The sequence below is a fragment of the Ambystoma mexicanum genome, chromosome 12 (genome assembly GCF_040938575.1).
Source record: "Ambystoma mexicanum isolate Mex_15411 chromosome 12, UKY_AmexF1_1, whole genome shotgun sequence".
NCBI classification, from domain to species: Eukaryota; Metazoa; Chordata; class Amphibia; order Caudata; family Ambystomatidae; genus Ambystoma; species Ambystoma mexicanum.
Window position 1 is genome coordinate 750,605,119 of NC_090936.1, and position 16,194 is coordinate 750,621,312.

At 42.7% G+C, this 16,194-nt stretch overlaps 1 protein-coding gene across 1 annotated transcript; it reads right to left on the reverse strand.

Moving 5' to 3' along the window:
- Positions 1–806: 806 nt before the first annotated feature.
- On the reverse strand, positions 807–1,805 carry LOC138514665 (neurofilament medium polypeptide-like). Its single transcript, XM_069630095.1, has one exon. It carries the CDS (start codon positions 1,803–1,805, stop codon positions 807–809), a length of 999 nt encoding a protein of 332 aa, XP_069486196.1.
- Positions 1,806–16,194: the final 14,389 nt, after the last annotated feature.

Consider the following 16,194-nt stretch of genomic DNA (forward strand, 5'->3'; position numbering starts at 1 on the left):
CAGCCTGTACCATACATGGGACTGTGCTGCGGGCAAGAAGGCCCTATTACAGTATTCGAGTTTGCACTTAACACATGATGGCAGCACCAGCACTTGGACCCGTAACTTAGCATAAGGCGATTACACAAGCCATTCATTGGAATTATTGGATTGGGGCATTGAGGTTATATTGCACATTTAACTATGTCTGTGTATGCAGATGACTTTCCATTAAACAAACTCACTAAAGAGTAGGTGTGCCTCAGGTGTATCCTCTATGATTGCCTATGGCTGGGAGCGGCTGCCTAATGGGTCACCATGGAGGGACGATTTATTGTCTATTTATAAAACGCCTATAAATCAAATGGTGTTTAAACAAACCTGTGGGGCCATTGCCCGGTAAAGGGTACTTTGCTTTTAGGGGCATTTCAAACTGGGAAAAAAAAATCCAAGTCTATTACCTCCTTCATCCCTCGCATACATCATGATTCTCGGTACCCTTCGCAGTAGATAATATTCGATCTATTTTATTTCAGAGTTGACAGGATCGCAGGAACCAGCCCTTCAGCTGACCTGGTAATGGATACCACAATTTTATGTTTAGGAATCTCTCCCCTGCTCAAATAGAACTAATGATGTGACATCAAATAAATGGTGCTTCGTCCATCAAGCGGGGATGTGATTCTTCAGTCCTCTGACTGTGTGATTTACTCTTTCTATGTGTCAGTGGTCCTGTGATATGACTGTACAATGTGTTGCATGGTTCGTATCCTATATCCAGATCCGAAAACACTGATAACTGCAAGCAAGAGTTCAGGGTTTACTCTTCATGACCTGTGCTTCCCCAGTTTACTCTTCACGGGCGGTGCTTCCTGGAGTTCACTCTTCATGGGCTGTGCTTCCCGGAGTTTACTCTTCATGGTCGGTGCTTCCTGAAGTTTACTCTTCATGGGCGGTGCTTCCTGTAGTTTAAACTTCATGGTCGGTGATTCCAGGAGTTTAAACTTCATGGTCGGTGCTTCCAGGAGTTTACTCTTCATGGGCGGTGCTTCCTGTAGTTTATTGGTCATGGGAGGTGCTTCCTGGAGTTTACACTTCATGGCCGGTTCTTCCTGAAGTTTACTCCTCATGGCCGGTTCTTCCTGAAGTTTACTCTTCATGGGCGGTGCTTCCTGGAGTTTATTGGTCATGGGAGGTGCTTCCTGGAGTTTACACTTCATGGCCGGTTCTTCCTGGAGTTTACTCTTCATGGGTGGTCCTTCCTGGAGTTTACTCAGTGCTTCCTGGAGTTTACTCTTCATGGGTGGTCCTTCCTGGAGTTTACTCAGTGCTTCCTGGAGTTTACTCTTCATGGGTGGTCCTTCCTGGAGTTTACTCAGTGCTTCCTGGAGTTTACTCTTCATGGGCGGTGCTTCCTGGAGTTTAAACTTCATGGTCGGTGATTCCAGGAGTTTAAACTTCATGGTCGGTGCTTCCAGGAGTTTACTCTTCATGGGCGGTGCTTCCTGTAGTTTATTGGTCATGGGAGGTGCTTCCTGGAGTTTACACTTCATGGCCGGTTCTTCCTGGAGTTTACTCTTCATGGGTGGTCCTTCCTGGAGTTTACTCAGTGCTTCTTGGAGTTTACTCTTCATGGGTGGTCCTTCCTGGAGTTTACTAAGTGCTTCCTGGAGTTTACTCTTCATGGGTGGTCCTTCCTGGAGTTTACTAAGTGCTTCCTGGAGTTTACTCTTCATGGGCGGTGCTTCCTGGAGTTTACAAATCGTGGGTGGTGCTTCCTGGAGCGTACTCTTCATGGGCAGCACTTCCTGTAGTTTATTCCTCATGGGCGTGCTTCCTGGAGTTTATTCTTCATCGGTGGTGCTTTCTGATTGAGTAGGACCTTCAAATACCCTGCCCTACTGTGTTGTTCTGTTTTAAAACATGATGGATTATTGTGGTTATTGTCAGATCGTTAAAACTGTTAATTCGTGTGTAAGGATGATGTTAACATCTTCTCATATGAGTTAAGATACTGATACTGGATTGGAAGGGACAACGACATTTAAGAAAAAGTCTGCCCTAAGCCTAATTGTGCATTCTGTCATGTTTCTATGCTCTTCATCTAAAATTATACGTAGGCCATTGCAAAGCTTTGACTTTAGGTCCCGCCACATCTCTCGCCTGGTCCCAGGGGCAGACAACCTGCTTTCCATGTGACCTTACGCGGGTCCTGTCCATCTGAATTGTGTCACATGGCGCAAGTCTGCATAATATGACCTGACATAGGCCAGCCCAAGGATCATTTTACATAAAAAGTGCAAAAAGTCAGTCACGCTAGCTTAAAAATGACATTAGCTTTTTTTTGTCTGTTTTCTGTTAAGGCAGCATGCAAGCTCTAACATAGCCGAGCTTGTTTAAAGGTAAGGCATGTGTCGTAATATTCTAGTGACGAATGAGTACTTATAATAAGATAGTATGCCGTCAATACAATAGAAATAGAAACACACAATAGGTTGTAAAGTCCATATGTTATTTTGTTTATGTCAATTGATCAATGAGTGAGGGGGTTAAGACAAACTGTCAGGCACTCTATACTCCCTGGTGTGCTGACACTCAGTGGGAGTAGTTGGGGTGTCACACAGTCACTGAAACTGACTCTCTGCCGATGTGATGTTCTTTTCTTAACAAACCTTGGCATCTAAGCTTCTTGACGTTGGAGAGCCCCCTAACCCACAGCTCACAAAAAGCTTAGGTTGGCCCCTTCTTCAATTGGTTCTCCCGTGCCTGCAGACTAAGGGCCTCTGTGGGTAACAAGCTGCCACTGTAATGTCGCATCATTTTGCTCGCCCATGTCAGAAACTCAGAGAGCAGGAAGCAAAACAGTACATGGATGGCGACATAGAAATTCCCCCTCCAAGCGAACTTGCCAAGAGACTGACAGCCAGGACTTTTTACCATAGTTGAAGTCACACTCAAGTCCTGATTACGAATTTGGTGGTAGTGGTTCAACATCCGGTAAACCACTACTGAATGCTTTAGCAGTCCGTCAAATTCCGAGTTTCATTACTGAAGCTCTTATTTCTGCCTGCTTTTGTGTAAGTCAGTACTCCATACAAAAGTAGTACTGCATGAGATTATTACTGCACCCCAGGGAGTTTCATGGGACCTCAAAATGGCGAATAAGGGAAACATCTTCATGACTTGGAACCATGCAGACCTTTCCGTCCACCTTTTCATTAATGCATGCAAAAATGGTAAATTATTTTGGCAGTATTACCACAGGCAATACTGCCAAACTCATAATCAGCCGCTAACCTCCACCTGCTGCTCTGTGAAGGTAATTACCTCCACAAAAAAAGCAGCACTGCATGCAGTACTCTACCCCGTGTCACAATTACTAGACCTCATGGAGCCCCATGGAGCTACAAAATAGTGAATAATGGAAAGGTGTGCATGCAGTAATAGTAAATGAGTTTCACAGTATTACCAGAAGTAAAATATATCTTAAGTAACATGTTATGGAAACCCAAAATAAGTAAAATGTTTCAGGCGTCATTTTATGCAGTTTACCAGTTTTTCCCTTCATGCTGTTTTCAGACTCCTTTTATTCCTTTTCTCCCTCTTTGATCCAGTCCTTTTCTGCACCTTCCTCGTAGGTAGAATCCTGAAACCCTTATATATCCCCCGATTTCTTTATTTTGTCCTCCTATTTCAATTCTTCTTTCTAATGCACACTCTGTGTGTTATAAAACTTCTACCCTCGATCTTTATTTAGATCTTACCCTCCAAGTTCTCTGTTTCACAAAAAACTTGAATACCTCCTTTTAACCCTGCAACCCTTACCCCCCAGCTTGATATATTCTTTAACCTCCTTTGTTCATTCTCCTCGTTTTTGAGGTATGGGAGATGGTGCTACCATCCTCTTCCAAGCCTCGCTGATTCCTTTATTTCTTTTTAGTTCTCGTTCTACAGTGTTCTCCCTTGAAAACCATTAGGCTTCCTTTTCTAAGCCCTATTGCCTTCCTTTTTAATTGTCTACCATTCCCCGGACCTCCCACATCCTTTTGAGATGATATGGATTAATTATTTTCTCTTCATCTTCCTTCTGATTCTCCTTTCTTTGCCATTTGTGTTTTTATTCTTCATCATTTTTTTAATCATTCAGCCTCATTACGAGTCCGGCGGTAACCATGGCGGTAAAACCGCCTGGTTACCGCCGGACTCGTATTAGCATTCCGCCTCCGTGACTCCCGGAATTACCAAGGCATTACAGCCCTGCATTACAGCCCAGGTCAGACCTGGCGGGAAGATCACCTCCCGCCTGCAGGACTCAGGATCAGGTGGTCCGGCATTAACAGTGGCGGCGGGTTTACCGCCACTGTTAATTCCGGACCGCCTGACCTGTAATGAGGCCATTTCTTTTTGTTCTTGTCTTTCTGTTATGGATTACTGGTATTTCTTCCCACATTCCACCACTCCTCATACTTCTACTTCTTCTCTTGACTTAATTTGTGCCACTTAACCTTCTAACCTGTTTAGGCATTCCCTTTTCATTATGGAGGTAATCTTTTCCTTCCTTTGCTTATATTTTTCCTTCTATTCATTCCCTATCCCTCCCGACTGCCTGCTTCTAGTGCCATGATTCCTGTATTTTCAATGCATCTTGTTCCACAATTAAGATGGCAAATGGGGGTTATTAGAATGTGGCGCACATCAGGCATGGATCCCACTGTAACACAGGGATCCCTACTAATTCAGGATTTAAGGAATTTATCCCAATGTATTTACATACACAGATGAAGAAGCTGCTCCTATATCGAAAAGCTATGATAAAATCTCCAGATTACTTGTAGGCAGCCATTGGAACCCAGATACCTCTGGCATATCAATTGAAATGTTGTGTCTCCATCCAGAAAAAGCAAAAAGAAAGTTCTTAGACACATCTTGGGTAAATACTTGTGACGAAATGAGAAGATTCAAATTAACCACAGAAATTAGCCTAGAATGTAAAAGAAAGGGGAACATTGCCATATCTATCTGAGACAAAGCCCAGACAGGCACTTCTGTGAATCGTTCATGCAAATTCGCTTTAATTTGCTTCATACGGGGAGGTCCTGCATATTCGAGGCTTACAAAATAATTCAATTTGCAGGTTTTGTCAAGATCTTATTGAATCCCTTAAACATTTAATGATATTCTGCCCATCACTCCAGAGCATTCGGAAAGACCTTTGCAGTTCTCTGTGCACTCTGCTGAACATCCAGATAATGAGAATTTGTGGACATATATGCTACAAGGAAGACCCTCTCTGCTGCTTGTTAGAATCATGCAATATTTGAAAAAAGCCATCATCATAGACTGAAAAGAATTGGCAGACTATAAAGAAATGTCAGATTCATGTAATCATTCATAGAACTGTTGTCTGTCTGAATTCTCATTTCCATCTTTTTCTTCTCCTTTTTTTTTCTTCTTACCTAAAAAAACCAGCAATACTTACTACAGAATGACTTTTAGATTTCCTTCTTCTGATTTTCATGTTTTAAAATGCAATGTATATATTTTCTTATTCTTTCCTTCTTTTCTTCATGAATGTATAACGTTTAATATAAACTATTTTACAATTTTAAAAAAACAGCAAATAGAAAGAGGTTGTTATCAGCAGAGTGAACAGGGTAATGGTAATTAAATAGATTGCACACACGCAAATAATCATCTATGTAACTACTGCAAGGTGTTTGGACACTGGAAAGCAGAATTTCCAAATTGGCCGCAGTATGACGGTCAAGGCGGTCAGCCAATCGCACCGATTGGTATGACTGTGCCCTCATCTCCACCACCATCTCCACAGAATATTCGTTAGGCTTGCCATTGGGGTTCCTGAACTTGTTGCACCACTTATCCCACTTAATCCTGCTGCTTCTTATGTTGATTGTACTTTTGCTGGTTAAAAGGTGTCATGTTTGATTGACACAGGAGCTTCACGCTCTAAAAGCCTATGAATTTCCACAAGTTGTATATTCTGATGAAATTGTTGTCCCCTCCACTTATGGTTACTTTGCGTCCTATTTCTGACAACTAGGCTTTCTGGCAGAGTCTGTGTTCCCCTGGTAATCTGCTTGGGATGTATTTGTAATGTAAACTAAGCTGCTGAATTTACTGTTCCACTGATGGCATATCTCTCAATATCCCAGCCCATAGGAAACATGAGGTTTTGGCTGCATTGCAGGATGACCCCCATTCGAGGCTAGTAGACTGAACCATAGCTCCCTTGCTGCAGCAGGGAGTGTTGGGCCATGTCCCTGCCAGATTGTAGTCCACCCATGCAAATGAAGCCGAATATATGCTCAATGCTGAGCCAGTCAAAATCACCCTGAACCAAGCCAAACTTCTGCCATGCATGCCTCGGTACCCCATTTCTAGACAGGCTGAAGAAAATATCCACCCAGTTATAGACTCCCTGCTTGAATGAGAGATTACTGTGCCCACACGCTGCCCCTACAATTCCCTGATCCTGCCCACCAAGAAACCAGGTAAAGAGATCTATCGTATTATTCACGACCTGTGTGCAGTCAATGTCACTTTTCTGCCTGCTTTTCCTGTAGTCCCCAACACTGCTACCATCCTGTCTCGTATCCCTGCGTCAGCCACTTATTTCACTGTTGTCGATTTGTGCTCAGCATTTTTCTCCATACCTATCCACCCCAACAGTCAATAGTTGTTTGTATTTACCTATAAATATGTCCACTATAAGTTCACACAACTTCCTCTGGGGTATGTACAAAGTTCCACCTTGTTCTCCCAAATTCTGAAGAGGGATCTTGACTCACTAGACTCCACATCAGGGGCCATCCTGGTACAGTACGTGGACAATCTGCTACTAGATATTCCCTCCTTGGAAGCCTGTGAGCAAGAAACCCTATCACTGTTGACAGCTCTTGCTAAGAATGGCCACAAGGCATCCTAAGAAAAGCTACAACTGTGTTTACCCTGTGTGCGATACTTGGGCCATGAGATTTCTGAAGGAAAAAGACTCCTCCCAGGATCATGTTAAGGTGATTCAGAAAGTAGCAAGGCCCCAGAGCAGAAAACAGATGAGAGGGTTCCTCGGGATGGTCGGTTACAGCAGATAGTGGGTCTCAGGGTATGTCATCATAGTAAAGCTTCTTGAAACCCCCACACACGATTCATCCCTGGAACTCTTGCCATGGTCCCAGGATGCTGAAGATGCATTTGTCAAATTAAGCAAACACTAACAACAGCCAGATCATAGGTTAATTTGTCAACAGAAATGTACTTTTTTCAAGCCTTTGGTTTTCTTTCGATATGTGTAGGTTTAAGGTTTCTCCAATTTGCAACTTATTTCTTTTGTGAAAATGTGAAGGGCCTTTTAGGTGCTGTGCTGTCAAAGGTGTTGTTTATCCAGTTATGGATGTCATTAAGTTAGGTGTCAGGTGCTCTTATCTAATTTTCAGTTGTGTGCTGGAGTTTGGAAACTTCTGGTTTTTCCTCGTTGATGTCCAGTTGGATGTCTTTTCGTGGTCTGATTAATGTTGGGGCTGTTTGTTGGATGTGTTGGATTTTAGCAAGCAGCAGTGCTTCGTAAAAGATGCTAATTGGGAAAGGGAGGTGGTCTCACCTGGTATAAGGATTGGGATGGAAGGGAAATTTTCATTTTTAAAAACTTCAAGGTGTATCCAGTTTCATGGGTGGGCACTTTAACCAGTTGTTTGGGGGTGTAGAATTCAATGGCCATCAAAGAGAGAGAGAAACATTGTGGCTGGGTTGTCCTCATGTTTTACCCATATGTTGATGTCTCCCTGTATGGTGCTGTGTTGTGATCTACCAAAACATTAATGACTGGTTGGGCAGGTTGTCAGTGAAAGAGGGTGTGCAGTAGGAAGGAGTCTGTGAATGACAAGACAACACAGTGTTGCCATGTACAAGGCTGACCAGATTAGAATTAGGATTTGGGATGTTGTCGGAATGTGGTGTGTTACCTTTGATGAAATCTCTATATACAGGTGCATTTCATACTCCTTTCTTGGCTTTTGTATGGCAAATATGGTTCTGTAGTCTTTGGGGATTGTTCCATGTATAATCGACGAGTGGACCTCTGAGAACCATGTTTCTGTGATTTAAAGTATGTCTATTTTGACCTCACATAGATGTCAGAGGATTATTTGGTGATAAATCAGATGTTGATGAGGAGCATCTGAGTCCAACATTTTCTTTGAGGCTTGTTTGTGTAGACGTAGGTAAACCATGTTGCTCCCCTTTTAGTGGTGGACTTTTGGTTGTTGTTGTAAGGAAGGAGGGGGTTGGTCTTTCCCCCTCCCCATACATTCAACACAAAAGGGACCCTCTCCTCTTGCAATAGTGAGAGGACACCTTCCTTGCCCTTCCCTGTCCTCCCTGGCACCTACAGAAGCGGGGCTACTGCAAGATACATTTGGACTCCAATTTGTGTACCCCAGACTCCCTCTTTGGACTAGGCCACATTCTGGTATCTGTGAAGCCTTCTCTCCCCTCTGCAGCACCGCGCACAGGGAACACTGACAGCCCCCACCTCCTCCTCCCGTGCCACGCCACCCAAGCCCATTTCTCACAGATGCTCTGCACAAATTGTTGCAAGCAAACAGTATGTTCTTTTCATCCTTCCTCTGAGATCACTGCCCTGCGTGTGACCGGGCCAAAATATAACTTGCGGCCCATCCGTCTCAAAAAACCTGCTCCAACTCCTCTCACCCCCACCATTGGAGAGTCCAACCCTGCACCCCTCTAACCTTTCTTTGATGTAGCAGAAGAGTGACCCTTCCTTGCTGACCACCCTAGAGTGCCGCAATATAACAAATCCCATGCTGTCATATATTCTGCCTTAAACCAACACATATCAATCTATGCCCTCTCGCTCTGAAGTGCCAGAACAGACAACTGCTAAATCTCACCCCCTAGTAAGCCACCTGGAGGGCAAGACCCCCACACCCTTCACCTCTCTAGCGATCTGAGGCGGAATAATGTAAATAAATGTGTACAATTTATAGGCCTCTCTCAATACTAACTGAATAATATATGGGTTCTTATTTACTGCATGTCCTGTAATAGCATGTAGATTGGTTAGGCAGCACCAGCCGCTTCTCCAGGACCTGAACTGACCTTCAGGTCGCACTGACCAGCCCAGCTGACCCATGTGATGCCTACCAGCCCACCAAGCTGCCAGCCACCTTGTGGAGCCTCTCCCTATAGTGCCATACTAGCACCCAATCCCTCACCAATCCAAATGTAACTTGTAGACTGTATGGAAAACATCATCTATGAATCTGTAACCCTTTAAAATGTGTTGTTTTGTGTTATTTGCCGGAGCACTCTCAAAGCAGCAGAGTTCTCTGGATGCTGAATTTTACATAAACTTTTATTGTTTCTCAAACCCAATCTCCGGTCCCATTCCCTACTGGGATGTGTCCGTTATTCTGAGTTTCTAATGGTATTGTAGGGAGTGACCACCTTCACTGTATTCATCTTCAATAATACTTATGAGGTTCACTGTAGGAGGTCAAATTGTGTTTTGTGAAGAAAGGTGTAATCTGTTTTGATTCCAGGAGTGAGATGCTTCTACCAATTAAGATTGTTTTCACTGAACAAGTGTAAGGTAGCTAGTTAAACCTGGATGTAGAAGTGCGTATTTAGGGAAACAGATATATCTTGAATCGCATGCACAAGACAAGATGATTATCTATTTCATAGAAGAGTTTTGACAGGGAATTTCACAATGTAGTTGTCTGAACAATGAAAGCACATTCCTCGGTACCGGGATTTCCACATCCTATAGATCTAAAGAAGACAGGTGGATCTGGAATTTAAAGTGTGACCAGGTTTTTTTCAGGTAAAATCTGTTGCTAAAGATATATATTCTGAACACCTTCAGGAATTAAAGAACAATACAGAGGTCCTACAAGTGTATCCTCCTCTTTGCTCATTTTTTGAGGTGCTGCAGAAGATTGGTTACATACTTGGGAGTTGAGAATGGGGAGAGGGGGATTGAAGTAATTGCGACTAGATAATATTAAGAACAAGACACATATTTGTCACTGATTTCTGAACTATGAACGAAGGACTAGATACAGAGTCTCAAGATGTCTGGGTAAAATCTAATCTAGTTATTATGTAATAGGTTTTTCTTTGATCTCTACCACCTTTTCTCTTGAGGAAGTTTTCTGACATTCAATGATGTAATGTAACAAAGACATTATGCAAAATAGATGTAGTCATTGTTGATCTTCTAAAAAATCTGCATATCATCATCATATGTAAAATATTGGAGACTAAAGAGGGCAATATGACTGGCTACAGATACATGAAATTAAAGAACCCAAAGAACTGATCTGAGGAACACCAAAAGTAAGTGATACATCTCTGAGGTGAAATTGTGGCTAGACATATGTTGAGAGTTGACTGTTAGAAATAATGACATCTTCTCAAATGCTTTCCACTGAAAGCAGATTCCACAATGCTGCTGATCAAGAGTTTATGACGCATGGCATCTATAGTTATAGGAATATCTAAAGGTATTATGCAGAGGAACAGTTGCTTAAAAGTCATTTGTTGGAACCTATCTGACAAGACAATCATCACAGATTCCATCCCTATGGGTCTAAATCGCACAGGTAGGTTCAAGAAGATAATTATCTCTTTCTATTCGTTTGAACATGGTCAAAAAGACAATCGTCATAACAGTTGCCAGGGCGTTCCTGTTGGTGAATCAGGTAAGGTTGAATGCATTACAGACTGGATCCCGTGAAACCCTCAGTCATATGCTTGCAGTCTTAGCCTGTGGCAACCCACACATAATATTGAATGGGAAGGACGAAGGAGAGGTAAGAGCATACCCTTGGGGGCACCCAGGTAGGATGCGATGTTGGAATTGTTCATGCGATGTTGGATTTGTTCGTACAAGCCGTTTATTTGGCACTTTGTATCTGCATTACAAAAGGAAAATAACTTATGTCCACATTAAAGTATCACCTTTTATGAATTGAATGGTGAGTGTTGTGTTGACATTGATAATTGTTGAAATCTGTAATATTTTTTGAGTTATTAAAACATTGATAACTGTCTTATGGCAGGATAACAATAGTGTGCAGGGGGCAGGGGGTTCCAATTTTGGATCCTCTTCTCTTGTTTGCATATATGTGTTAGTGGGCTTGTGCCAGGTCCATTTTTCCTCCCCCACACCTTAAATATTGGATAAGAAACGACAGAGGCTGAGACTTAAAATGCTTATACATAAACCTGTCAGCGCTCCAACAATCCCTGTTCACGGGAAGGGGGACATCGCCAACTGACCCTCACTGGCCTTCATCAAGACCCCCAACAAGATGTATTGCTAGAAGATGATAAACGCTGTTCAGCATTCCTGAATAATCGGAACATCACCAGCATAGGAGGCTCTCCAGAGAACATCCGGGTTAGCTATTGTAGTAATATTAATTTGATCTCTCCAGACAGGTGCACGTGGACCTGAAATGAATCTTTATTAAACTGGGAGTTTGCCAATTGTAGGGAGTAGAGAAGCAGAGTTTCTTCCTTGCAAAGGAGTTTTGGAGAGATCAACACAGGAGAGTAAAGGTAACGACTTTTATATTTGAACAGCGGTAATGGCATTGATAATATTGGTAAGGTTAGAGGGGAAGGATTACTGAGGATAGTAGGATGTATAACATAATATGAATAGTGTTAATCTTAGTGTCAAAGAACAACGCATGACTATTAACCAGTTTTTGGGAAGGAAATGGCATGGAGGTTGAGCTAGGAAAAACAAATATCATCTTATTCTGTATATTAGCGTTAGCGGAAATGTGTCCATGGAAGAAAATTGTCTTATAATGAGGAAAGGATCAACAATAGGATATATGGTTGAATTTATAGGTGGTGCGGCCAGTCTGAGGGTAGTAGCTGGGCAAAAGTGATTATGAACATAAGTCCTCAACTGAGAGTATCATTGCATGCTGCATTGTTGTTAACATCAATATGCATTTAAATCAGGGCGGAAGTTCAAAGATAATCAATCACTGTGAGGGCATGGAATTTATCCCAAGGTTTCAGGGCCAGAAAAGCTGGCAAGGAGGATTATGGGGGGGAAAAGCAAGTGCATTATTAAAAGCAATTATGGCATTATCTGACCAATCAATTGAGAAAATAGGTAAGGCGAAGAGCCATATCGATCTTTTGCATGGTTTGAATCATCTCCCCCAAGATGATTCATACCGGTCCGAACAACTACACAGATATCATCCTGTTAATCTGCTGGTTTGCATGATTTGCACCAAGACTTGAGAGCGGTCACAGGAATTTGTGCAACAGGTCATGGCTTAAAAGGAGATCAATGCTTCAGCCTTGGTTATGGGTTGGTTCACTAGCAATTTCCTGATGACCCAACCTGGTAATATTAACATAGAGGACATCATTGTGAGGGAGGCGGGATGGATCTCACCAGAGATGATGGTCACTAGCAAACATAGGTTGCCCACGCTGCAACCTAACTGGCAAATGATTCAGTGAATAGGACATCACAAGGAGGAGAAAATAAATGACATGAAAGGAAATGGCGTCAAATGTGCAGGTATAGATTTTTACGAGAAGGCCCTCTATGCTAGAATGGAATTATAACATCTCAGAGAGAACAGCTGATCCTTAGAGATCAAACTAATTCCCTCACCAGCGCAGATCAGAGAGTTGGGCATGAATAACCGTGTAGTTTACAGGGAGGGCCTGAGAGTGTGGGTGCTGATTAACTGGTTTGAATAAAGAAATATTTGCTACAACACTGAAGGGTTGCGCCAGTTGTTGAGGCGTGAGTTGACTTTGATTTTCATTGCCTCTCATGGATCATTCAAGGTAGTGTAGATTTATTTCCTCTGCATTGGTGAAGACCTGAATTCTGGCCTACTCTTGACTATAATCAAGCCATGTTAATTACGTTGTGTCTGAGCTGCACCATTACTGCCTAGAAGCACTTAAGTCTATGGTGTGTGCTTAAAACGTAGTCTACACTCCACCCGCCCACACCCACCCCGGCACACACGACTGTACACGCACTGATATAGTTTGTATGTATTACAGATTTCGATGGAAAATGTAGCCATCAATGCATTTATTGTAGTGTAAAATACACCTGTCTTCAATTTTCGTAATTTATTTAGATATGCAATTTATAATTTATTAGCTCCAGTAATGGCGAAGAAAATATATTTCCGTTACCCTTTGCTTTAACCGGGTTGATCGACACATGCTTCCGAGCGTCACAGGCCACACGCACAAGAAGTAATTCCTCAAGCAGCGCACTGTGAATGTAATGACCACTCTTGCTTTGTTAAAATGAAATTGGTTTCAAAATCAAACAGCTCATTACTGCGTTTGTCCATGAATATGCTAGCAGGGTTCATTTATAATTTAGGATAGCTGTTTACTGTTGCCTATGACTCAAATGTCTCCAGCCAGCAGCGGTGCCAGTGACTCATGGCAGGTAAGGGCCCTTGCCTTAACATTATTCACTGCAGTACACACGCAGATCTATTTCACTCCTGAGAAGAATGTAAATACGATCTATATGCGTGAGAATATACAGAAAATACTTTGGGGGTCCTACCTAAAAAGAATATATTCCTTCTGGGCGACAAGGAAACAATTCACCCAGACAGGTTCATATACAAGCAGTTTGAAAAAACCCTTGTGAACTGTGTTTTTAGAGAGCAGTGCGTTGGCGCACCTCCACGACCCCATATGCTATAAACTCCCTATTGGCATGCTCCTTCTGAGCCTTGCAAAATGGGAACGTGAAAGGGTGTGAAGTTCAGAATTAACCCCCTGCCTCCCCCATTCCAATTCAACTCTGCACTCGAAAGAGAACAATTAGGGTGTCATTGCACACCCGTGAGAACACCTGCAATGCTGTGCCTTCCAGCACACCTTCCTGAATCCAGTTACACCTTTGCAATGTCTCATATGAAGAGCATCATACAACAGAGATCTGCAAGGGCAGCTGCCATGCTAAGCCCCTCCCGCATGGCCACGCTATTTGGCACATTGAGACAATCCCTGAGCATCTTAATCTCTTTGCTTCTCTGAATGAGAGCTGCTGCACCTGTGTTCGCATAGGTGCAGTGTTCCTCCATGCTCGGAAGCCCAGAATGCAGGGTGATGGTACATTTCCAGGCACATTCGATTTTTGAGGAAAGGTAATGACACCACCAGGGTCATAATAGTACTAGAATGATAATCATTTGTGAACTGGCCAATCCGATCCAGCCCAGAAAAAAAGCCAATATTTTCATAGTCATGTCAGCGATCTATAAGTAGGCAAGGGCGCAGAACAAATCAGCGTACAACATCCATAGGATACTAAGAATCACCCACACAATGATGGTTGCCAGGTGTAAAACAAGTACATGGGTGCACATTCAAGTGGCCTGCTTCACCATCATAAATCTTGACCTCACCTATGGAAGAACCCAATATACATTGCCAACAAAAACAAAACACTGCGTTCTCAGTCTCTCGATACTAATCCATCCAAAGTCTACCAATGCCCATTGAATATGCTGCAGATAAAAAGCTGTACATTCTTCTCCAAATACTGTTCTGGGGCATGCCCCTTTTCCGACATCTAACTGTAACTTCAGAAGTATCTTCTGATACTGCAAATCCCTGAGTTGCTAATATTATTAAATTTAATGCTGTTTTTATTTTGTATACTCAGGTTTAACTTCAAAGGTTTTAGGCCACTCTAGATTACATCGTGTACATACCAGGCAGACAGATTCAGTCTATGGTTAAATTGACCATTTTCATATAATGTGCCCTAAGCAGAACCTCAAAAAGGGCAGACATTCCTCTTCATCACTGCTTTGAGCTGATGTTGATGTGGAGGATGATGCCAGGGACCCACTCGGAACCCCTGCAGGTCCTGGTTAAAAGAAGATACAAGAATTGCTAATTCAATGTAGTTATTTATTTATTTATTTTTTTAATTTGCATTTATAAAGCGCACAGAGCTGCCCTGAGGTATCGTGGCGCTGTTACAGCGGGCTTGAGCTTAAACATAGGTCTGATAAAAACATTTGGTTGCTATGGTACAACAAGTTTAAATGCTATTGCGTGCAGTGATGACAATGACAGGTGGTAGGAGACCGGGTGGGTCAAAATGCAACTTGTTATGCTTTGCTATGGTTACAGTGAAAGCATACCTATGCATGTTGGTTTAACACATTAGCGGAATAGAAAGGTGTTTAGGTTTTTGCGATGACAATAGGAGTGCTGCTGTATGCCCTGGGAGAGGAAGTGCAACTGAGGACTTTGTCATTGTGAACAAGGCCCTTTGTAGAGCACGGGACATTTACACCAATGATAAGGACAATGACCACATTGCAATCTGCATGCTCTACAAAACACATGTGCAATGTAATAAGCAAGGCACACATTTTGGCGCTAGAGGACTGTTCAGTCATTTGGAAAACAAGCATCAAGGAGATACAGCAATATATTCTGAACAGAACTGTGCACATGAGCGTTGAGGTTTCACTTGCAACTTCTCAGGGCAGGAATTGGCGAACTGCCCTCTTCTTCCACCGCCACGCAGGGTAATATAGTGGCATGATCACCAACCACACCACTGCCACAACACCCGCAGGACAGAGGTAATCATCAGCCTCTCCAATGTCTGTTCCGTATTTGAGCAATGAGCAAGCAGCACAATTTTAAGTCTGTCTTCTTCTTCTACAGTAGCTTCCCAAGTTCGGTCCAAGGCAAAGAAATATATTTGGAAAGGCTTAACAAATGAGGATTCATGGCACATTTGACAAAACAATTGTCTGCATCAGTAATTACAGCAGAGAAAGTGTTTGAGCAGAATATTGCAGAAAATGAGCAGTTGTCCATAAATGGCAAGCCTCTCTGCTTTATTGGAACAGCAAAATCACTTCTTACTCCGTGCAGACACTATTCTTGACGATGAGGATTTGAAACAAGCACTTCTGGGAGACTTTGAACATTAACCTGCTGCAGCTGATGATGATACAGAACATGACACACTCATTCACAAGGGCGGCTGAGCCTGCAGCAGAACTGAATGGACTGTGGTAGATCAAACATGCTAAGAATATTATTCACAACAAACCATGGAACAAGGGGTCCTTGAGACTGACTTTGGTAGCCGGAAGTTGATTATTAATAAGAATTCCA

What these genes read in the sequence shown, in the direction of transcription:
- LOC138514665 (XM_069630095.1), bottom strand. Translation starts at nt 1,805, where the DNA reads ATGAGGAATAAACTACAGGAAGTGCTGCCCATGAAGAGTACGCTCCAG.